The 25,880-nt window shown below is 37.8% G+C and overlaps 1 protein-coding gene and 1 pseudogene across 2 annotated transcripts in view; both read right to left on the minus strand.

Annotated features, from left to right (window-relative positions):
• The window catches only part of NUP210L (nucleoporin 210 like), a 130,660-nt gene that overhangs the window by 48,679 nt on the left and 56,101 nt on the right, over positions 1–25,880 (minus strand). Inside the window, exon 16 of the mRNA XM_079152687.1 lies at positions 17,833–18,006. Within this exon, the coding sequence (XP_079008813.1) occupies positions 17,833–18,006 (174 nt within the window). The remainder of the gene's footprint in view (positions 1–17,832; positions 18,007–25,880) is intronic.
• LOC306652877 (WW domain binding protein 1-like) lies at positions 12,164–14,850 on the minus strand (annotated as a pseudogene). The gene has a single exon. The product of its transcript is annotated as a WW domain binding protein 1-like (transcript).

Consider the following 25,880-nt stretch of genomic DNA (forward strand, 5'->3'; position numbering starts at 1 on the left):
TAATGCATTAGACCATAAAGCACATCTTAGCAAATTCAAAAAATGTTTTAGATAATTCCTTGAATTTTGTCAGATCATAATGAAATTTTTTAGAAACCAACAGCAAGGAAAAAAGTACAAAAACTACATAAACACATGGAGATTGAACAATATGCTTTTTTTTTTTTTTTTTTTTTTTTTTTTGCACTAGGTATTGAACCCTGGGGCATTTTACATTGAGCTACATCATCCCCAGTTCTTTCCATTATTTATTTTGAGACAGGGTCTCACTAAATTACAGGGTGTCCTTGAACTTGCAATCTTCCTGCCTCAACATCTCAAGTAGATGGGATTACAGGTGTGTACCACTGCTCCCATACCCCAAATCACACTTTTGAATGATGAATATGTCATTGAAGAACTTAAGGGAGAAATTTAAAAATTTTTAGACTGGGTATGGTGGCACACACCTGTAAACCCAGTGACTCAGGAGCCTGAGGCAGGAGAATTGCAAGTTCAAGGCCATCCTCAGCAACTTAGAGAAGCCCTAGCAACTTAGCAAGACCCCATTTCAAAAGAAAAAAAAAATAGAAAAGGGTTGAGGATGTGCTCATTGGTAAAATGCCTCTGGATTCAATCCCTAATACCAAGATAAATAAATAAATGTTAAAAAATAAAAAAAATTCTTAGAATCAAACAAGACTAGAAGAACAAAATATCATAATCTCTAAGATGTAGTGAAGGAAATTCTAAGAGGTAAGTTTATAGTTATGAGTGCCTACATTAAAAAGCAGAAAGACCTTAAACAATCTAATGATACATCTCAAGACCTTAGAAAAATAAGAACAAACCAATCCTAAAACTAGTAGAAGGAAATGAATATTAAAGATCAAAGCTAGGGCTGGGGATATAGCTCAGTTGGTAGAGTGCTTGCTTCTCAAGCACAAGGCCCTGGGTTCAAATCCCCAGCACTGCCAAAATTAAAAATAAAAAAATAAAAAAATAAAGATCAAAGCTAAAATTAATGAAATAGAGAATAAAAGAATAATATAAAAGATAAGTGAGACAAAGAATTGGTTCTTTGTAAAAATAAACAAGTTTGATAAACCTTTAACCAAATTAACTAAAAGAAAGAGAGAGAAGACTCAAATTAATAAAATCAGAGATGAAAAGGAGGATATTACAACAGATAACACTGAAATTCAGAAGATAATTAGGGACTATTTTGAAAACTTATGTTCCAATAAGTTGGAAAATCTAGAAGAAATGAATAAATACCTCAACATATACAACCTACTAAATTTGTACCAAGAAGATATAGAAAACCTGAACAGGCCAAAAATAAGCAATGAGATAAAACAGAATAAACAGCCTCTCAACAAATAAAAACCAAGGACCAGGATTCATAGCTAAATTTTAACAAATCTTTAAAGAAGAGATTCTCTTCAAATTATTTCATGAGGAGCTGTGGTTGTAACTCAGTGGTATAGAGGTTGCCTAGCATGTGTGAGGAGGCACTGTTGTTTGATCTTCAGCACCACATAATAATAAATAAATAAAGGTATCCATCTACAACTAAAAAAAAAAAAAAAAAAAAACTTTAAAAAAATTTATTCCATGAGATAGTTTGGAATGATTCCAAACTTAGTCTATGAAACCAGCATCACATTGACACCAAAAATAAATAAGGACACCTCAAGAAAAGAAAATTAGAGACCAATATCCTTGATGAATACAGATGTAAAAATACTTGCAAACTATATTCAACAATATAGTAAAAATATCATACATCATGATCAAGTTATTTCATTCCAGGGATGCAAAAATGGTTCAATATACACAAGTCAATAAATATATCACATAAATAGGATCAAGGGCAAAAATCACACAATCTGGAGTCAGTTACAGTGGTATATGCCTGTAATCCCAGTGACTCAGGAGGTTGAGGCAAGAGGATCACAAGCCTGAAGCAACATAGCAAGATTCTGTCTCAAAAATAAGAAAGGGCTGGGCTGGGGATGTATGTAGCTCAGTGGTAGAGCATCCCAGGTTCAATACCCAGTACCACAAAAAAAAAAAAAAAGATTACACAAACTTCTCAATAGATATAAAAAAAGCTCTCAGTAAAATTCAACATCCTTCATAATAAAAATCCTGAAAAAAACTATAGCTAGAAGTAGTGTACTTCAACATAACAAAGGCTACATATGACAAACCCAAAGTTAATATCATATTGAGTGGGGAAAAAACTCAAAGCATTTCTTTTAGAATGAGGAACAAGGCAAGGATGTTCATTCTCACCACTTATACACAATGTAATATGAGATATTTACTTAATGATTTATTTTTTCAGTGCTAGATATTTTAGCCAGAGCAACTAGGCAAGAGAAAGAAATAAAAGTTATACAAATAGAAAAGAAAGGAGTCAGATTTCTTTATTTGCAAATGGTATGATCCTATACTTAGAAGACTCAGCAGGTTCCACCAGGAGACTTCTAAATCAAATAAAGTCAGCAAAGTAGCAGGATACAAAATCAACATGTGAAAAATCAATAGATTCTATTTACACCAATAATGAACCCGTTAAGAAAGAAATTGGAAAAAAATTATGTTCTTTTTTTTGGGGGGGTACTAGGGATTAAACTCAGGGGCACTTGACAACTGAGCCACATCCTGAATCCTATTTTAAATTTTTATTTAGAGACAGGGTCTCACTGAGTTGCTTAGCACCCCACTTTTGCTGAGGCTGGTTTGAACTTATGATTCTCCTGCCTCAGCCTCCCAAGCTGCTGGGATTACAGGCATGCACCACCCCACCTGGCTTCTATTTTCAATCACTTAAAAAAATACCTAGGAATAAATCTAATCGAGGAGGTAAAAGATTTCTACAAGAAAAATTATAGATCACTGACAAAAGAAATTAGACACTAGAAAATGGAAAGACCCATGTTCATTGATATAAAAAAAAGTGGTTCTGGAACCAAGAGTCATCTACAGATTCAATGCAATCCCCATTAAAATATCAATGACATACTTTACAAAAGTAGAAAAAAATCCTAAAATTCATTTGGAAGAACAAAAAATCCGGAAGAGTCAAAGCAATCCTGAGCAAAAAGAGCAACATGCAAGTATCATAATACTTGGTTTCAAATTATATTACAATCCCATTAAGTAACAAAAACAGCATGGTACTGGCATACGTGGACCAATGGAACAGAATAGTAGACACAAAGACACACACAGTTACAGGAATCTGACTTTTTTTTTTTTTTTTTTTTTGGTTCTGGATTGAACTCAGGGATACTCTACCATTGAGCTATGTCCCCAGCCCCTTTATATTTTTATATAAAGTAAAAAAAATGTAAGGCTTGGAAAGTTGAAAGAATCCTCCTCACATTTCATAGCATGAAAATGGCATTGCTGGGGATAGCACCCAGGTCCAAGACAGATGTAGGTGTGCATGCCTGAAATCCCAGTAACTCAAGAGGTTGAGGCAGGAGTAACTCAAGAGGTTGAGGCAGGAAGAGTGTAAATTCAAGGACAATCTGGGTATCGTAGCAAGACGTCTCAAAATTAAAAAAAAAAAAAAAATATCGCCCCCCACACCCCCCATAAAGGGCTAGGGATGGAGCTCAGTGGTAGAGAATGCCTGGGTTCAATCCCTAGTACTGGGGGAAAAAAAAAAAAAAAAAAAAGAACCTAGGGAACCCATTTCATGCCTACGAATAGCTCTAGAGTCTGTGGGCTGTGGCGGGATGGTAAGAGCTAAGTTATAGAAGGTCTCTTGGAGAAATATGGGTTTTTGATAAGCTCCCTGCCCTGCCTTGACCAGCATGTGAGAGTGCTTGCTTGCCAGGGGGAAACCTCCCACGCCTAGAAACTTTAGAACTGCTACAAAAAAACATGGGGGAAAAACATAGGCACAGACAATGACTTCCTATATACAATTCCGATAGCTCAGAAAATAATCCCAAGAATTGATAAATGTGATGGTATTAAAAACTTCTGCACAGCAAAGGAAAATTAACAGTGAAGAGACAAGTTTACAGAATGGGAAAAATCTTTGCTAGCTATTCTTCCAATAGAGGATTAATATCCAGAATACATAAGGAACTCAAAAAACTCAAAACAGCAAAACAAAAAATAACCCATTCAATACATGGACAAGCAAACTGAAAGTTCTCAAAAGAAGTACAAATGACCAATAATTACATTAAAAAATATTCAACATCTTTAATCATCAGGGAAATGTAAATCAAGACTATATCAAGATTCTATCTTGGGCTGCAGCTGTGGCTCAGTGGTAGAGCGCTTGCCTGGCATGTGTGAGGCCCTGGGTTTGATCCTCAGTACTGCATATAATTAAATAAAATAAAGGTCCATTGACAACTAAAAAAAAAAAAAAAAAAAAAAAAAAGATTCCATCTACTTCCAGGCAGAATGGCAACCATCAAGAATACAAACTGGACTGTGGATTTAGCTCAGTTGGTAGAGTGCTTGCCTCACAAGCACAAGGCCCTGGGTTCAATCCCCAGCACCACCAAAAAACAAAAGTAAAATAACTTTGGCACATGGCTAAGACAGGAGAATTGTGACTTCAAAGTCAGCCTCAGCAATAGAGAGTTGCTAAACAACTCAGTGAGACTCTGTCTCTAAATGAAAGTACAAAAAGGGGAGGGGTACTGGAGATGTGGTTCAGTGGTTAAGCACCCCTGGATTCAATTCTTGGTATGGGGGTGGGAGGAAATACAAAAAACATCTGGGTATGGTGGACCACACCAGTTAATCCCAGCCCATAATCCCAGCCAAGCACACTGGTGCATACCTCTAATCCCTCCCTATAACTGGGAGGCTGAGGCAGGAGGATTGCAAGTTCAAAGCCAGCCTCAGCAATTTAGTGAGGCCCTAAGCAATTCAGTGTGACTCTGTCTCTAAATAAAATATAGAAAGGGCTAGGGATATGGCTCAGTGGTTGTGCACCCCAGGGTTCAATCTCCAGTACCAAAATAAATCAGTAAATAAAAATAACAGTGGCACACACCTGTAATCCCAGCAACTAGGGAGGCTAAAGCAGGAGGATTACAAGTTTGAGCCCAGCCTCAGCAATTTATCGAGGCCTTAAGCAATTAGGAAGAAACTTTTTCAAAATAAAATTAAAAGGGCTGGGGATATAGCTCAGTAGTAAAGCACCCCTGAGTTTAGTCCCCTGTACCAATACCAAAATAATAATAATAATACAATGAATAATAATACAAATAACAATAAATGCTAGTAAGGATGTGGGGAAAAAGGAATCCTTTTTTCTTTTTCAGGGTATTGGGGGTTGAACTCGGGGGCACTCAACTACTGAGCCACACTCCTAGCCTTTTTTTTGTATCAGGGAGTTGCTTAGTGCCTCACTTTTGCTGAGGCTGGCTTTGAACTCATGATCCTCCTGCCTCAGCTTTCTGAGCCCCTGGGATTACCATACCCTGCCAAAAAAGGAACTCTTTCACATTGTTAGAGGGAATGCAAATTAATACAGCCACTATGTAAATTAATATGGAGGTTCCTCAAAAAACTAAATAATATATAAACTGAATATATATTAACATAATTATATACATATATATGTGTATCTATATATGAATCTATAGATAAATCTATAGTTGAATTCCTCTCTCTCTCTATATATATATACATATTCTTATATTAGTTTAAAAAACTAACTAAAAATATAATTATCATATGACCCAACTATCCTACTCCTTAGTGTTTATACAAAAGAATTAAAGTCAGCATACTTTATTGATACATTAATTGGATACCCATACTTATCACTGCACAACATACAATTGCCAAGTTTTGGAATCAGCCTAGGTGTCCATCAATAGACGACTGGATAAAGAAATGTAACATATCCAATGAAGGTTTTGTTTTGATTTGTTTTGTTTGTACCAAGAATTGAACCAGGGGCACTTAACTACTGAGTCACATCCCCAGTCCTTTTTTGTATATATTTTTTAAAATTTATTTTTATTGTAAACAAATGGGATACATCTTGTTTCTCTGTTTGTACATGAAGTAGAGGCATACCATTTGTGTAATCATACATTTACATAAGGTAATGGTGTTTGATTCATTGTATTTTATTTAGAGAGGGTCTCACTGAGTCGCTTAGGGCCTTGCTAAATTGCTGAGGCTGACTGAACTTTGAATTCTCGTCTCAGCCTCCAGAGCCACTGGGATTACATGCATGCGCCATGGCCACAATGAAGTTTTATTCAGCCATAAAGAACAAAATTTTGTCATATGCAGGAAAATGGATGGATCTGGACAGTACCATGTTAAGTAAAATAAGTCAGAAGGATAGGTATCAAATGTTTTCTACTGCATGTGGAAGCTGGAGGGGGTAAAAAAAAGTATGTCATGAAAACAGAAGGAAGACTATTATAGTTGAGGAAAGAGATCAGGCAAGGGAGGAGGGAAGAGTGAAGTGAGATAATGTGGAGTAAAACTGATCAAACTGTTATATGCACATATAAATATGCTGCAAAAAAACCCCCACAAGTCTGTACAATTACTACATACCAAAAAAAAAACTATCAACCTTGATCTTTGAATGCCAAATCAGTAGACTAATTGAAACAAAACCCCCCAAATATTAAATTTCTATAGCAGTGAAAAAAAAGATGAAACTTAAAAATCTGACTAGACTTGAAGAAAGTAAAGAAATATAATACTAATTAAAAAAATTAAAGATACACACATGTTCACATAAACTTATTACAATGAAAATTGCAAGCCTGGATGACTTAACTGATAAATTCCACCAAATGTTTAAAGAAGAATGAACAGGGGCTGGGGTTGTGACTCAGTGGTAGAGAGCTTGCCTAGCAAGTGTGAGGCACTAGGTTCAATCCTCAGCATCACATAAGATAAATAAATAAGTTAATTAATTAATTAAAGGATCGTGTCATCTAGAACTAAAAAAAAATTTTAAAAAGAATGAATAGGAATCATTCTCAACTTCTTCCAAAAATAGAAGAGTAAATATCTCTGAAATAATTCTATGAGAACACTCTGAAAACAAAGACACTATAAGAAAATAAAGCTACAGACCAAAATATCTTATGAATATACATACAAAAGTCCTCGACAAAATATGAGAAAACTGAATTTAGAAGTATATAAAAAGGTTTATATACCATAACCAAGTGGAATTTGTCCAGAAAATATAAATTTAGTTCAACATATGAAAATCAATCAATATACTATACCAAATTAATACAGGAAAAAGCACATGATCATCTCAACAGATGCAGAAAGAGCATTTGACAAAATGTAATGCTCTTTAATGATTAAAAATATTCAACAAATTAAAAAGGAACTTTCTCAGCTTAGAAAGGTCATCTGTGAAAAACCCACAGCCAATATTAAATTTAATGGTCTAGACTGGAAGCTTTCCCTATAAGATTAGAAAAAGTATGATGAGGGGCTAGGGATATAGCTCAGTTGGTAGAGTGCTTACCTCCCATGCACAAAGCCCTAGGTTCAATCCCCAGCACCCCCAATAAAGAAAAAAAAAAAAAAAGGTATGAGGATGTCTAATCTCATCACTTTTCCTGAACATTGTACTAGAGGTTCTAGTGAGGGCAACTAGGAAAGAAAATGATAGAGGCATTCAGATTAGAGAGGAGGAAATATAACTTTCTCTATTTCCAGATGATATGGTTTTGTATATAGAAACATGTAAGGAATCTACCAAAAAACTATTAGAATTAATAAATGAGTGCAACAACATTGCAGATATAAGATCAATATGTAAAATGCAATTGTATTTTCTTTCTTTTTTGGTACTGGGGATTAAACATAAGGGTGTTATATCACTGATTTATATTTCTAGTCCTTTTTATTTTTACTTTGAGATAGGATCTTGCTAAGTTGCTGAGGGTCTCACTAAATTGGGGAGACTGGCCTTGAATTTTCAGTCCTCCAGTCCCAGCCTCCTGAGTTCCTGGGATTATAGGCATGTGCCACTATACCCAGCTCAGTTGTATTTCTACTACTAGCAATAAACAATCTGGAAAATGAAATTAAGGAAATAATTCTACGTATGATAGCATCACAATGGAATATTACTCAGCCTTAAAGAAGAATGAAATTATGGCATTTGCCAGTAAATGGACAGAACTGGAGAATAGTATGCTAAGTGAAATAAGCCAATCCCAAAGAACCAAAGGCCAAATGTTTTCTCTGATATGCAGATGCTAATTCACAATAAGGGGGAGGGGGAGAATAGAGGTGTTTTGGACTATGCAGAAGGGAGTGAAGGGATGGGAGGGGGTATGGGGGTAGGAATGATAGTAGAATGAATTGGACATTATTACCCTATGTGCATATATGATTACATGACCTGTGTAACACTACACCATGTACAACCAGATGAATGAGAAGTTATACTCCATTTATGTATGATATGTCCAAAAGCATTCTACTCTCATGTATAACTAATTAGAACAAAACAAAACAAAAAAGAACAAAGAATTGGTGCTTGCTTGTAATCCCAGCAATTTGGGAGGTGAGGTTTGCAAGTTGGAGGCCAGCCTCAGCAATTTAGCAAGACCCTATCTCAAAATAAAAAAAGGACTGGAGATGTAGCATTCCTGGGTTAAATCCCCATTCTCCCCACCACCACACACAGAAAGATTAATGGAATAATCATAATAATGGAGCAATTAGGCAGACTGAAGAAATTAAAGGGATACGAATAGGAAAAGAGGAACTTAAGCTGTCACTATTCGCTGATGGACATGATTCTATTTTTAGAGGATCCAAAAACCTCCTCCAGAAAACTTCTAGACCTCATCAATGAATTCAGCAAAATACCAGGCTATAAAATCAACACGCATAAATCTAAAGCATTTTTATATGCAAGCGACAAAACAGCTGGAAGGGAAATGAGGAAAACAACTCCATTTGCAATAGCCTCAAAAAAAAAAAAAAGAATTTGGGAATCAATCTAACCAAAGAGGTAAAAGATCTCTACAATGAAAACTACAAAATATTGAAGAAAGAAATTGAGGAAGACCTTAGAAGATGGAAAGATCTCCCATGTTCTTGGATAGGCAGAATTAATATTGTCAAAATGGCCATACTGCCAAAAGTGCTATACAGATTCAGTGCAATTCCAATTAAAATCCCAATGACGTACCTCACAGAAATAGAGTAAGCAATCGTGAAATTCATCTGGAAGAATAAGAAACCCAGAATAGCTAAAGCAATCCTTAGCAGGAAGAATGAAACAGGGGGTATCATAATACCAGAATTTCAACTATACTAACAAAGCAATAGTAACAAAAAAAACGGCATGGTATTGGCACCAAAATAGACAGGTAGATCAATGGTACAGAATAGAGGACATGGACACAAACCCAAATAAATACAATTTTCTCATACTAGACAAAGGTGCCAAAAAGATGCAATGGAGAAAAGATAGCCTCTTCAATAAATGGTGCTAGGAAAACTGGAAATCCATATGCAAGAGAATGAAACTAAATCCCTATCTCTCACCCTGCACAAAAATCAACTCACAATGGATCAAGGACCTTGAAATCAGACCTGAGACCCTGCATCTTACAGAAGAAAAAGTAGGTCCAAATCTTTAACTTTTTGGCTTAGGATCAGACTTCCTTAACAGGACTCCCATAGCACAAGAAATAAAAGCAAGAATCAATAACTGGGACAGATTCAAACTAAATAGCTTTCTCTCAGCAAAGGAAACTATCAGCAATGTGAAGAGAGAGCCTACAGAGTGGGAGAAAATCTTTGCCACTCATACTTCAGATAGAGCACTAATTTCCAGAATATATAAAGAACTCAAAAAACTCTACACCAAGAATACAAATAACCCAATCAACAAATGGGCTAAGGATATGAACAGACACTTCACAGAAGAAGATCTACAAGCAATCAACAAACATATGAAAAAATGTTCACCATCTTTAGTAATAAGAGAAATGCAAATCAAAACTACCCTAAGATTCCATCTCACCTCAATTAGAATGGCAATTATCAAGAATACAAGCAACAATAGGTGTTGGAGAGGATGTGGGGAAAAAGGTACACTCATACATTGCTGATGGGGCTGCAAATTAGTGCAGCCACTCTGGAAAGCAGTGTGGAGATTCCTTAGAAAACTTGGAATGGACCCACCATTTGACCCAGCTATCCCACTCCTTGGCCTATACCCAAAGGACTTAAAATCAGCATACTTCAGAGATACAGCCACATCAATGTCCATAGCTGCTCAATTCACAATAGTCAGACTGTGGAACCAACCTAGATGTCCCTCAATTGATGAATAGATAAAGAAACTGTGATATATATATATATATATGGAATATATATATATATGGAATATTACTCAGCTATAAAGAATAATAAAATTATGGCATTTGCAGGCAAATGGATGAAATTGGAGAATATCATGCTAAGTGAGATAAGCCAATCTCAAAAAACCAAAAGACGAATGATCTCACTGATAAGCGGATGATGACACATAATGGGGGATGGTAGGGGGACAAGAATGGAGGAAGGAGGGACTGTTTAGAGGGAAAAGAGGGGTGGAAGGGGTGGGGGAAGGAAAAAATAACAGAATGAATCAAACATCATTACCCTATGTAAATGTATGATTTTGCAAATGGTATGCTGTTACTCCATGTACAAATAGAAACAACATGTATCCCATTTGTTTACAATAAAAATAAATTAAAAATAAATAAATAAATGGTTCTGAGTCAATTGGACAGTCACATGCAAAAGAATGAAGATGGATTCCTACTTCACACTATCCATAAAAATGAACTCAAAATGGATCAGACGACAAAATTAACAGCTATAAAACTCTTAGAAGAAATCAAAGTCACAAATATTTCTGCTGTTGAATTGGGCAATAGTTTCTTTTTTTTTGGGGGGGGGGATTAATTTTTATTTGGGCTTCTCACAGTGGTTAGAGCCACTCTGTCTTCAGAACAATCACAGCACAGGAAATGCATCACTGAGACTGCCCAGAAAAATCTGACCAGCTGAATCTTATTGCTTAAAATACACATATTCACAATAACTGACAAATGGTGATGTGCCTCACACAGGAATGTGTTAGCATTTGCAAATCTTCTGACTGTAGCACCAAACCCTCCACCAACCCTTTCCTTCTCATTCATCTGGAAAACTAGACTCAACTAAGTCCCTCCATCTCTGAGCAGAAAGCCTCCAGCAGCTGTGGCCAGACTGTGGCTCACTAGTTAAGCCCAGCTTGGCCTCTGCGATTCTTCTCAGGCCTTCAGGGTAAGATGCTTCAGTGAAGCCAATAGTCAATACTCAGACCAGCTCCCGGCTGGGGTAAAAACTTGAGAGGGTCAGATTCATCCCCTTGATCAGTTAAATAAAGAAGGATCATTTTGATAAAACTTGTTCTCCTTGGAGACACTTCAGTGAGTTATTGGAGATTTTGAAAGAAGGTAGAAGGTAGGTATCTGAGAGCTGCTGTGCTCTGGCTCCCCTTTGGCCACATGCCAGCTTGCCTGTGTCCACTGAACTCAAAAGGAAGGACACTGGCAGACACCACAGTGCCTCCTGGTGATCCTGGGCAGGCTGATGTCTGGACCACAGCAAGTCTAAGCTTGTCACTGAAGAATCAATCAAGGTTCTGTCTGGAATTCCACTTTTGCCTTCTGTCCCTCTGGGGGCTGAGACCAAAGGCAAGGAGTAGCAGAGGGAGGCAAACAGGTCTACAGCACGTTTCCATTGACAGGGAACAGAACACAGGCCTCTGAGTGTCCACGGAGCAATGTGCAAATTGCAGTGATGAGCAGAGAGGAACCTCTACCTTGAGCGCAGGATCTCAGGCAACACAGGGGCCGCCGTCGACAATGCTGCCAAATACATTCGAGTACACAGTCAGACATTTGTTCGGTAAACAGTAAATGCATAAAATAAATTACCTTGAGAGGGCCATGTTTGCTTCTGACGTGTGGTTAACGTGAGCAGGATGGCTGCCATTCAAAGTATCTTCACAGGAACACAGGGCATGGGGCTCACACACAACAGACACACACACTCTGCAGGTCATTCAAAGTCATCGTGTACAGACTTAACTTTGTTCAACATGGATTTTGGTTTTGTGGAATCCAAATAGACACTCATTCACCTCACAGCCTTGGATTTGTCTGTTTATATATATATATTTTTTTTTTTTTCTTCCTTTTTTACTATAACATCAATGCCTAGTCTGACTATCATCATTAAAAAGTGGGAAAGAACCAAACTCATCATGTGAACAGGGATGGATGGGGAATGTTAGCTGCAGCTGATTGCTTTCTCCTTTCAGAGTTGTCCTATCAAAGCTCAACTGGTTTTCCAAAACCAGACGACAGTAATGAGGATCCTGTGGTCCTTTTGGAGGGTGCCTCCACCATCCCACCTGGGCCAGAGACTCCTTACATAGGTTGCAGAAAAGTGAGTCACCCCACCCCAATGGGCTAGGGACAGCGACAGAGCATAAGAACCACAGATAACCAAAGGATTTCTTCTAAGTGGTCAGTTTAAAACAAACAATCAAACACACAACAACAACAACAACAAAAGACTTACTCAGAATCAAAGAGAAAATACTGTGTGAGAGCCAGGCTACGGGGCTGCCTTTCCCAGGACCCACAGCTTCCTCAGACCATCTGTTCATAGAGTGCAAGGAGATACCAAGTCCTGCAGACCATGTGCTCAGGATGGACGAGGACACTGGTCAAGTGTGGGCACAGACCAAGGGCAGAGATGCAGGAAGCTGCACTTATCTCCACTCCCAGATTTAGGGCCTCTTGCTCAGAGCTAACTCACCCCAAGCCCACACACAAATATCGCCTTCTGGCTCAACTGCAGCCATGCTCTTGGAAGGCCAACCTGGGAAAGAGCACAAACTTCCCTTGTCCAGAAGAGAATTCTTGCAAGTCCACTGGTAAGGTTCTTATTTCTAGCTGGCTTTTGTTGTTTGTTTTTAAAAAGAAAAACCAAAGAGAAGGCAGTCTACACTTCCACACCTGAGCCTGCTGGGAAGGAAGGGGCCCCTCCAGGATGCACAGTGGTACATTGTTCTTGTCACCTGGAATTTGATAGATCAACAAGCCTCCTACAAACCTGTCCATCAGCTCTCATCCTCCCACAGAATTAGCTCAATCCTGGCTGTACAGTCACTGGCAGCCACACCTGACAAACCCCAGGCCTCTGTGGGCTTCCTTCTTCACCCAGGGCCAAGATGGGTTGCCTTTCCTGGACTGCGACACAACAAAGTTCTCTGAAACTAAAACCAGAGCATAAATCCAAAACATCACCAAGAATCATCTCAGGGCACAGTCCCAGTCCCCTTCTTTGGGGGCTTTTAAAACACATCTCTCTGACCAAAGCAGGTAGGTGAGACATGACTTGAAAAGGGGGAAGAAGGGGATGGGGTGGGGATGAGGAATGAGTCATGGAACCAACTTCTCAGCCCTCCACAACACTGTGCTTTTGCGGGAGAGAGGCATTCGCACCCCAAACTGTACTTGGAGATGTATGAAAAAGCAGGAGAGGAGAAGGAAAAAAAAGTGGCTGTACCACTTCCTTTGAAAGTCACTTAATGCTTCTCTTGTGGGTCTCCTGGTTGCTCTGCCAAGTTCCTGGGTGCAGGCAGGGCCTACTCTAGCTGGGGGAGCTGCTGCTCTGGGAGTTTGGTGAGTCCTGCTCATTGATGGTGTTGAGCAGCAGGCACGCGGGTGGCTGCGGCAGGTGGGCATGTCCAGGCTCTTGAGCCTGCTCCTCAGAGGGCTGGCAGAGCCCTTCCTCCTTGTCACCAGGAGGCCTCACATGGCAGCTGTCACAGAAGTCCAGGGGCCCATCCAGAGCATCATCGATGAGCATGTTGAACTCCTTAAGGTCATCGTCATGGTGGCCCCGGTTGCACACACACACCTCAATGCCCGAGTCACCTGTGAATTGGCGATGTCTGCCAGGCGTCTTGTCTTTGCTATCAGGGAGTACACTGCCGTGTTCAGAGCTGGAATCTTTCAGTAGCTCCTCCTTACATTCTGAATCCTTGTCCAGGAAGGCCCCTGGGTCTAGCTCCCCCAGGCTGGCCACCGAGCCACTGGGCTCCATTCCAGGGGTTTTTGTGGCTGCTTGGTCAGCTGGCACGTCAGAGGGCTCAGGATCAGTGATGCTTGGGGGTCTTGTGCTGCTTCTGCTGGGCCCAGACAAGGGGCTGCTCTGCATCCCCTGCGAGCCCCTAGTGGAATCGGCACCCAGAGGGCTGCCACCTGCAGGGCCACACTGAGGAGGTAGCTGCTGCTGCTGCTGTAGCTGGAAGGCACTGTATGGTGGGGGAGGAGTTGGAGGTCGGTTCACCACTTCCTCATAGGGAGGAAGTAAATAGTTTGGCAAAAACCTGAAATAAATGGCAGCGCTGAGTAATTGTGGGCTTCCCGGTAGGCAATCAGGTTGATTTCATGTTGCCGCTGCTGGGCCTGAGGCGGTGCTTGGCTCGGCGGTGGTGGCAGACACAGCAGCAGCTCAGGATGATGATGATGGTCCACACCAGCCGGAACCACCAGAGTTCATAGTAGTAGTTGCAGCACTGAGACTGTCCACAGCAGTGTCCTGTGTCACAGATGTAACTTTGATTGTTGGTACCCATACAGGCTTCCTTATACTGCGGGGGTTCAGTCCTGACTGACAGGGGGCTGGGCAGCGCCTGGAGGAGCAGGAGCGCCATACCACCCAGGAGCCTTCTCTCCATCCCCCTCCTGCTCCTGCTCCTCCGCCACGGCGCCGCCACCTCCCTCCTCCTCCCTCTCTTCTTCCCTCTTCTTCGGGCAATAGTTTCTTAGATATGAAAAAAAGTATAAGCACCATCACCAACAAAATAATTGATTAATTGGACAAACTAAAAGCTTCTGTGCTTCAAGAAATGCCATCAAGAAAGTGAAAGAAAACCCACAAAACAGTAGAAAAATTTTGCAACCTCAAGTTTGAAAAGAGACTTGCATCTAGAATATATGAAATGAAGAACTCTTAAAATAGAATAGGAATCAATTAAAAAAACTTTCAAAAGGCCAGTTGTGATGGTATATTCCTATTAATCCCAGATACTCAGAAGGCTGAGGCAGGACAGCCTGGGCAATTTAGCAAGACCTTGTCTCAAAATAAGGACAATAAAAAAGGGCATGTAGCTCAGTGAGGCCCTGGCTTCAAGCCTCAGTACTAGGGGAAAAAGTTGGCAAAAAATATTCTCCAAAGAATATATACAAATGGCCAATAAGCACATGAAAAGATGCATAATCTAATTAGTTATTGGGAAATGCAAATACAAATCACCAGGAGATATTACTTCGTACCCTCTAGGAAGGCTATATCAAAATGACAAACAATAACAAGTATTGACAAGGATATAGAAAGACTGCTATCCTCATACATTGCTAGGGGAAATGTAAAATAATGTGGTCATCTTGGAAAAGTTTGGCAACTCTTCAAAAGGCTAAACAGAGAGTTAACATATGATTCAACAATTCTAATTCTAGATACACACTCAAGAGAAATGAAAACATGTTCACTCGAAAACTTGTATATTCATGGCAGCATTATCTTGGTAACCTCAAAACAGAAACAATACATCTATTCAACAGATGAATGGATAAGCAAATTGTAGTATTTCTGTGCAATGGAATACTATTCAAGCACAAAAAAGAATACAGCATTGATAAATACTGCAATGCAAATGAACATTGAAAATATGCTAAATGAAAGAAGCTAAACTTTTACAAAGAACACACATTATATAATTTATATGAAATGTCTAAATAGGCAAATCCACAGAGATGAAAACTATATTAGCGGTTGCCAGCAGCTAGAAGGAGATAATGAAAGTAACTGCTAATTGGTAGGGAGCTTCTTTTGGGGAAAATGAAAATTATCTGGAAGCTAGGCATAGTACACATAATAGTAATTATGTGTAATTTCTGTTGGCCTGTAATGCCACTACTCTGGAGACAAAGCAGGAGGATCACAAGTTTGAAGCCAGTCTGGGCAACTTTGTGAGAACCTGTCTCAAAATTAAAAGGGCACAAGACCATGGGTTTAATCCCTAGTATTGAAAACAACAACAAAAAGATCTGACGTAAGATAGTGTGATGGTTATTGTATAACTTTAAAGTATACATCTCGAGAGGTTAAACTATATGACTTATGAATTATAATCTCAAGTATAAAAATAAATATATGATAAAGTATGTAAGTAGGGTGATATAGAATCATGTCTCTGACTCAAATGGTTCAGGGAAAACTTTTCTTACAGCTTTTCTATAAATTTGAATTATTTGAAATGAAAAGAAAATGACATTGAATGATAATTATGTTATAGGGATAAATCTTATTCTATTTTACTTGTTGTATTTGTAATTTTTTCATTTTTTTGTTTTTGCAGTTCTGGGGATAAAACCCAGGAACTCACACATGCAAGGCAAGTAAGTGCTCAACCACTGAGCTACGCTCCCAGCACACAAATACTTTTTAAAAAGTGAATCATTCATAAAATTAAAATAAAAATATTTAGTGTAGAATTAAAAAAAAAAAGCTAGGTTCTAAACCTGTAACATCTCCTACTGTTCTTTAATAATATAAAGCAGTACAACATAAAGTTAGTAATGTGTTTGTTATCAGACAGAATATACTACTATCTAGTTGATGACTTTGGGAATGTTACTCAACTTTTACAAGTCTCAGTATTGTGGTTTAGCTTTATTTTAAAAATTTATTTATTTATATGCAGTACTGAGAATCAAACTCAGTGCCTCACTCATGCTAAGCAAGCACTCTACCACTGAGCTACAATCCAGTGTTGTGGTTTAGATATGAGGTGTCCCCCAAAAACTCTTGTGTTAATTCAGGAATATTCAGAGGTGAAATGATTAAATTATGAGAGATGTGATCTAATTAGTCCACTATAGTTTGACTGGACTGTAGGTAGGTGAGGCTTGGTTCAAGGAAGAAGATGGGTCATTGGGGATGTTCCCTGGAAAAACTCATCTTCCCTGTGGCCCCATTAGCAACCCCTGCTTCCTGGCTGCCATGAGTGCAACAGCTCTTCTCTGCTATACCATGATGCTCTCTGCCTTGCCCTGGGCCCACAGCAAAGGAGTCAATCAACCTGGATGCTATCTCTGAAACCTTGAACTAAGAATAAATTATACTCCTTTAGGTAGTTCTTGTCAGGTAGTTGAGTTATAGCAATGAGAAGTTGACTAACCCATTAAGTTTCCTCATCTGTAAAATGGGAAAAATTAATAGATTGTTCTGTCTGTACAGGGTGAGTAATGACTTCTCCCATGCTTAGGTATACAATCAACCTCATTTATTATATAGTCCAATGTTCTAGCTTCTAGGTTATTAGACAATAAATTTCTTCCTCATTCTCTGCTATCTACATAATAGCTACATTATTGCTTATCATTATTCTTTATATGTTTAGAGTTAAATTTTGTTACTTATTAACAATGCTAAAAGATTTATTATGGAAGCGTATTAACAAAACCATTCAGAAGTTATTTGGAGACTTCTCCATTATCTACAGTCAAAATCACAAGCTGACTGTACTTAAGTACAATAAGCAAAGTCATATCACTAAGTTTACCAAGTCTAACTCAGTTTACTCACTTCTCAGACACTATTAGAAAATGAGTAGCAAATAAAATAGTTGCCTTAACTTTAATGAGACAAAAGCTATATTTCAGATCCCTGTCTGTAAAGCATGGAAAACAAAAATGCCTAGCCGGAAACAGACTTGGTGCTTACCAGTTGTTTGTTGTGCTGAGGCAGAGGACATGGCTGGGCACCAGCGGGCACCTTGTATACTGGTGTTACTGACATACTGGCAGGGTGGGCACATATGAAGCGCACTTGTACAACCTCCACAGCTGGACTAGGGTTCAGGACTCCTGGATGATTTCCAATTCGGAATGTGAGAACCTTTAAGGAAATATCAGAGCAAGAGATGATTATGGGTAGATATTTGATGTCAGTTGTGCCCATCTAAATGTGTCATTCCAATTCCACTGTAGAATGTTAATCTGGACACTGTAATCAGACAAATCCCTTAAAGACACTACAGTTTTTAATTATCTGTGCTATGGGGGCATTAAAGGTATCATGAAAGTTTGAAAACAAATGAACTTTTTAAAAAATTGAGCTTTGGCCAGACACTCTCCAGCATCCAGTTTCTTAAGATAACATAATCAAGATATCGATAATTAGACCAATGAGGACAGCTCTGCTTTTGCTACTGAGATTGATGAAAAGATTTTTAAATCTGTATTACTGTGCCTTCATGAAACAGTATTTTGTTGCAAACATGTGTTTGTAGAACCATTCAAATAAATGAAATTTTTGTTTCTATTCTAATAAATAAAAAGATTTTTTTTCTCCCATGAAATAAAGCAAATTTACAAATTAAAAAATCAAAGCCTTGATCAATTAGCTCAATCTTTTTCCTCCAACAAACTTTTGTTACCAATTGGTAAAAAGTGGAAAAACTCACTTGTGTTACAATTTGTCTTAAGTGGAAGTAGTAATGAATAACAGTGTGGAAACAGAAATTAGGATGCTTCAATTGGGAGTTAATTAGGCCTTGAAATTACTAATAGCTCATTCAGTAACTAGAAAAAAAGGAAAACTATCTCAACATAATAAAAGTTTTATATTGAAAAACCCACAGCTAATGTCATATTCAATGGTAAGACTCAAAGTTTTTCTCCAGCTCAAGAATAAAGCAAGGGGCTGGGGATATAGCTCAGTTGGTAGAGTGCTTGCATCCAATGCACAAGGCCCTCTGGGTTCATCCCCAGCCCCACCAACAAAGAAAGAAAGAAAGGAAAGAAAGAGAGTGAGAGAGAAAGAAACAAAGGATATATACTTTTGCCACTTCAATTCAATATTGTTCTACAAGGTCCAAGAAAACACACACACACACACACACACACACACACACACACACACGTACACACAGCCATAGGAACTACTACATGAATTCAGCAAAGTAGCTGGATACTAAGTCAACTTATAAAAATCAGTTAAATTTTTATATAGTAACAATGAACAGTTTGAAAAGGAGATTATGAAAGCAATTCCATTTACAATAGCCTCAAAAAGAGTAAAATACTTAATAATTAGTTTAACCAAGGAGGTGAAAGACTTGTACAATGAAAACTACAAAACATTGTTAAAAGAAGTTAAAGCAGACCCAGCTATCCCACTCCTTGGCCTATACCCAAAGGACTTAAAATCAGCATACTACAGAGATACAGCCACATCAATGTTCATAGCTGCTCAATTCACAATAGCCAGATTGTGGAACCAACCTCGATGCCCTTCAATTGATGAGTGGATAAAGAAACTGTGGTATATATATATACAATGGAATATTACTCAGCCATAAAGAATGATAAAATTATGGCATTTGCAGGCAAATGGATGAAATTGGAGAATATCATGCTAAGTGAGATAAGCCAATCTCAAAAAGCCAAAGGACGAATGATATCGCTAATAAGTGGAGGATGACACATAATGGGGGGGAGGGAAGGGTTAGTGTTAGGGTTAGAGTTAGGGTTAGGGAGGGGGGCAAGTATGGAGGAAGGAAGTACTGTATAGAGGGTAAAGAGGGGTGGGAGGGGTGGGGGGAAGGAAAAAATAACAGAATGAATCAAACAACATTACTCTATGTAAATTTATGATTGCACAAATGGTATGCCTTTACGCCATGTACAAACAGAGAAACAACATGTATCCCATTTGTTTACAATAAAAAAAAAAGAAGTTAAAGCAGATATTAATAAATAGAAACAAATCCCATATTCACAGAATGGAAGACTTAATGTTGTTATGATGTTAATACTACCCAAAGTGATTTACAGATTCAGTGCAATCCCTATCAAAATCCCAATGATTCAGGAGGCTGAGGCAGGAGAATTGCAAGGCCTGGACAACTTAGACCCTGTCTCAAAATAAAAAGGAACCTGGAATCTCAGCTAACCTCTGAAAGTTACTATAAAGAAACCCTCAGTGTTCCAACAGTGGAGCACATCATTCAGGAACTTAAAGATATATTTTCAGAACAGCACCTCAAAGCTCTTAAATGCTTATCTCTGGTACCCTCAGTCATGGGACAGCTCAAATTCAATACATCAGAGGAGCACCATGCTGACATGTACAGAAGTGACTTGCCTAATCCTGACACACTTTCAGCTGAACTTCACTGTTGGAGAATCAAATGGAAACACAGAGGGAAAGATATAGAGCTTCCATCCACCATTTATGAAGCCCTCCATCTGCCTGATATCAAGTTTTTTCCTAATGTATATGCCTTGCTGAAGGTCCTGTGTATTCTTCCTGTGATGAAGGTTGAGAATGAACGCTATGAAAATGGACGAAAGCGTCTCAAAGCGTACTTAAGGAACACTTTGACAGACCAAAGGTCAAGTAACTTGGCTTTGCTTAACATAAACTTTGATATAAAACATGATCTGGATTTAATGGCAGACACATATATCAAACTATATACAACTAAGTCAGAGCTTCCTACAGATAATTCAGAAACTGTTGAAAATACCTAAAAGACTTTTAAAATGGGCTTTCTCTTATATTTGATATTTGGAAGAAAAGCCGTAAGGTGTATGTAGGTCACTTAATCACTGAATATCTGCCTACAGGCCTTTCATGAATACATTAGCCATTGGTAATCTGCCTATATACATGGCACTTGTTTGAGCTCTCATGCTTTGAAAACTTGTCTGCTCTTCCAGAAGACAGCATTGGAAGTACCACATTTCACCTCTGTGTGACCTCTGCCAATAGCACTCTGGAATTGTTTTAGTTAAGTCTTTTAGATATAAAATGTATTATTACCATGGATCCATTGCCAGGTATTGTTATCAATTTTGAAGAAATAAATTTTGAGGAGACATAAGAAAAGAATGCATCTTATGAAATGTTACAATGAAGCCTACTGTTGACCTTTGACTATTAAGTTTTAAGTGTGTTAAAATTTGTAATGGACACTTAAGGGAATTAACCAGAGAGTTGTGAGCTCACCAAACAGATTTCAGTATAGATTTTATCTTTATCAAATGAACTTAAAGAACAAGTTACAGTTTGAGTGGAGAGCCCGCCATTGTTCCACATCTGGTTGTTGCTGTTTACATTCCTTTGTTGAGCCTACATCTTCATAAGCCTACACCTTCATTTTAGCAGGTAAATGTTGAATACTTTTGCTTCATGGTCAAGACAGAGTCAGAGGCTGTTGATAGGGGCAACTTGTCTGTTTTCTTTTTCCATGACTATACTGCCTCATCTTGATTTATAAGCAAAACTTGGAAAACCTACAAAATAAATGTTTTGCGGTTTATCTAGAACTAATATAGAAAATATTGCTGTTATTTTTGGTGAAGAAAATCAATTTTGTATAGTTTATCTCAATCTAAATAAAATGTGAATTTTGTTTATAAAAAAAAAAAAAAAAAAAAAAAAAAAAAATAAAAAGGGGTAGGCGATAAATGGGCAAATGAATTGAACAGACACTTCTCAAAAGACGAAATACAAATGGCTAACAAATACCTGAAAAAATGTGAAGTGTCATTAGTAATTAGGGAAATGCAAATCAAAACTACACTGAGATTTCATTTCACACCAGTCAGAATGGCAGCTCAAGAATACAATAATAATAAATCCTGGAGAGGATATGGAAAAAAAGGAACGCTTACAGTGTTGGTGGGACTGTAAATTAGTACAACTGCTAAGGAAATCAGTATGGAGGCTCCTCAAAAGTCTAGGCATGGAACCACCCATATGATCCAGCTATACCACTTCTCAGTATTTACCCTGAAAAATTAAAGTCATTTTACTACAGTGATGCATGCATATTTGTGTTTATAACAACACAATTCACAATAGCCAAACTATGGAACCAGTCTAGGTGTCCATCAATGAATGAATGAATAAAGAAAATGTGGGTCTATACACATATGGAGTCTTATTCAGTCATAAAGATGAAATTATGGACTTTGCAGGAAAATGGATGGAACTAGAATCCATCAAGTTAAGCGAAATAAGTCAAACTCAGAAGGTCAAGGGTCCTATAATGTTTCCTCTCATATGTAAAAGCTAGAGAGGAAAAAGGAAAACAAAGGTGGGGGTGGATCTCCTAAAAATCAAAGGAAGATCAGCAGAGGAAATGGACCAAGAGGTGGGAGGGAGGGAGGGAGGGAGGGGGAAATGCTGGAGAGTGATATTGGTCAAATTATGTTGTTATATTGTGTGCATACATAAATATGTAAAAATAACTCCATGAATATGTACAACTATAATGCACCAATAATAAATAAATAAATAAATAAATAATCATAGCAAAATAAAAAGGGCTAGGGGTGTAGCTCAATGGTAGAGCACCCCTGGTTTCAATCCTCAGTGGCCCCTGCCCAAGAAAATCACAGTGATTTCTGCAGTAACAAAAATTAATCCTAAAAGTCACATGGAATCTTGAAAATTTCCAAATAACTAAAACAACTTTGAAAAGGAATACAACTGGGGAACTAACCTTCCTGATTTTAAAACTTACTACAAAGTTACAATAATCAAAATGTGTGATACAAGCATCAAGGCTGACAAGTATACCAATGAAATAGAGAATCCATGAAAAAAAATCCTTGCACATATGGTCAAATAATTTTTTAGAAGGGCACCAAGCCCATTCAATGGGGAAAAGGCAGTCTTTTAAACAAACAGTGTGAAGAAAATTGGAAAAATGCAAAAACCAAAGTTGGGCCTTTATCAAACACCGTATATAAAAATTAGTTCAAAATGTTTCAAAGACCTAAAACTACGAAACTTTTAGAGTAAAATGTAGAGCAAAAACTTGACAAAACTGTATTGGGCAATGCTTTCTTGGATATGATACCAAAATATAGGCAACAAAGGACAAAACAGTCAAATTGGAGTTCATGAAAATTTTAAAAACTTGTACATTAAAAGATGATGTCAACAAAAGAAATCCACAGAATGGAAATCCACGGAACGGAAGAAAATATTTGCAAGTCATAAATGTGATAAGCAACTAATATACAGACTATCTAGAGAACTTCTAAACTCAACAACGAAACTAGCCATTTCAAAAACAGGAAAAAGATTTGAACAGATATTTCTCCACAGAGAAAAGTGCCAATACGAAAATAAGCACATGGAAACATGTGCTTCTCCATGACTAATCAATGGAGAAATGCAAATCAAAACTACAATGAGATACTGCCTCATATCCTTTAGGATGACCATTATAAAAAAAAACAGAAAATAGCAAGTGTTGTCAAGGATGTGGAGAAATAGGAACTTCTGTGCAGTGTTGGTAGGAATGTAAAATGGTTATAGCTACTGTGAAAAATAGCATGGTAGTTCCTCAAAAAATTAAAAATAGCCAGGTGGGGTTGCACATGCCTATAATCCCAGTGACTCGGGAGGCTGAGGCAGGAGGATTGCAAGTTCGAGACCAGCCTCAGTAATTTAGTGAGGCCCTAAGCAACTTGGTGAGACCCTGTCTCAAAATAAAAAATAAAAAGAGCTAGGGATGTAGCTCAGGGGTAAAGTATCTCTGGGCTCAATCCTTAGTACCAAAAAAATAAAAAAAAAATTAAAAATAGAATTACTATGTGGTCCAACAATTTCATTTTTAGATATATACTTGAAGTAAAAAGAAGAGTCTCAAAGAGCATTTTTTACAGCATTTTTCACAGCAGCTAAAACATGGATGCAACCCAAGGGTCCATTGATAGATGTACTAAAAAGTTGGGGTATATACATTATTATGGAATATTATGCAGCCTTAAAAGGAAGGAAATTTTGACATGCTACAACATGAATGAAAGTTGAGGACATTGTGTTAAGTAAAATAAGATAGTCATAAAAAGACAAATACTACATGCTTCTACTTATTTGAGGTCCTTAGTCAAAATTAGAAGCAGAAAGTAGAATGGTGTTTACTAAGGGCTGGTGTGAAACACTAATGAGGAGTTATTTTTATTCATTTATTTACTTTTTTGTGGGATCAAACCCAGGGTTTCATTCAAGTGCTCTGTCACTGAACTACATCCCCACTTAACTGTATATTTAAAGATGGTTAAGATGGAACCTGGGGCTCTAGCTCAGTGATAGAGCACTTGCTTAGCATGTGTGAGATCCTGGGTTCAATTCCCAGTATCTCTCTCTCTCTCACACACATACACACATACACACACACACACACACAAAGGTTAAGATGGCAACTTTATGTGCATTCTACTACAATAATGTTGAGGTCGAAAGGACATAATTAGGTCTGAAATTACTAATAACTAGTCATATATACAGTAAAATTGACTACAAATATTAAAAAGAAGATTGATTAGTTATAGCACAACTCTTAGTAAGTTAAAATCTTATATTGATGCCCTGTGGGCCAGTTATCCTTCCTGTGTTTTAAACATTGAATTCTTCCAAAAAAAAATTTTTTTTTATTTGTTCTTTTTAGTTATACCTGACAGTGGAGTGTATTTTGACATATTGTATATATATGGAGTACAACTTCCCATTCTTGTGGTTGCAAATGATATGGAGTTACACTGGTATTGTATTTGTATATGAACATAGGAAAGTTATGTCTGATCATTCTACTGTCTTTCCCATTCCCATGCTGCCCTGCCTTGTCTAATCCAGTGAACCTCCACTCCTCTCCCACCCCCCACCTATTATGAGTCAACATACTCATATCAGAGAGAACATTTGGTCTTTGGTTTTCTGGGATTGGCTTATTTTACTTAGCATGATAGTCTCCAGTTCCATCCATTTACCAGCAAATGCCATAATTTCATTCTTCTTTATGACTCAGTAATGTTCCATTGTGTATATGTACCACATTTTCTTTATCCACTCATCTTTTGCAGGGGACCTATGTTGGTTCCATAGCTTAGCTATTTTGAATTGAGCTGCTATAAACATTGATGTTTCTGTGTCACTGTAGTATGCTAATTTTAAGTCCTTTGGGCATAAGCTGAGGAGTGAGATAACTGGGTCAAATGGTGGTTCCATTCCAAGTTTTCTGAGGAATCTCCATACTGCTTTTCAGAATGGTTGCACCAATCTGCAGTCCCACCAGCAATGTATGCGTGTACCCTTTCCCCCACATCCTTGCCAAAATTAATGGTTACTTGTATTCTTGATAATTGCCATTCTGACTAGAGTGAGATGAAATCTCAGTGTAGTTTTAATTTGCATTTCTCTAATTGTTAGAGATGTTGAACATTTTTTCATGTATTTGTTGACTGATCATATATTTTCTTCTGTGAAGTGCCTGTTTAGTTCCTTTGCCCATTTATTGATTGGTTTGTCTTTTGTGTTTTGGTTTTTTTTTTTTTTTTTTTTTTTTTTTGTTTTGTTTTGTCTTTAAGTCTATTGATGTGATGCATTACATTTATTGATTTCTGTATGTTGAACCAACTTTGCATCCCTGAGATGGATCCCACTTGACCAGGGTGCACTTTTTAATATGTTTTTGTATGCAGTTTGCCAGCATTTTATTAAGAATTTTTGCATCTTTGTTCATCAGGGATGTTGGTCTGAAGTTTTCATTCCTTGATGTGTCTTTGTCTGATTTTGGTATCAGGGTGATACTAGAGTCATAGAATGAGTTTGGAAGGGTTCCCTCCTTTTCCATTTCATGGAATAATTTGAGGAGGATTGGTGTTAGTTCTTCATTGAAAGTCTGTTAGAACTTGGCTGAAAATCTGTCTGGCCCTGCATTTTCTCTTTGTTGGTAGGCTTTTGATGGC

Source organism: Sciurus vulgaris (assembly GCF_902686455.1).
Source record: "Sciurus vulgaris genome assembly, chromosome: 1".
In the NCBI taxonomy this organism is placed as follows: domain Eukaryota; kingdom Metazoa; phylum Chordata; class Mammalia; order Rodentia; family Sciuridae; genus Sciurus; species Sciurus vulgaris.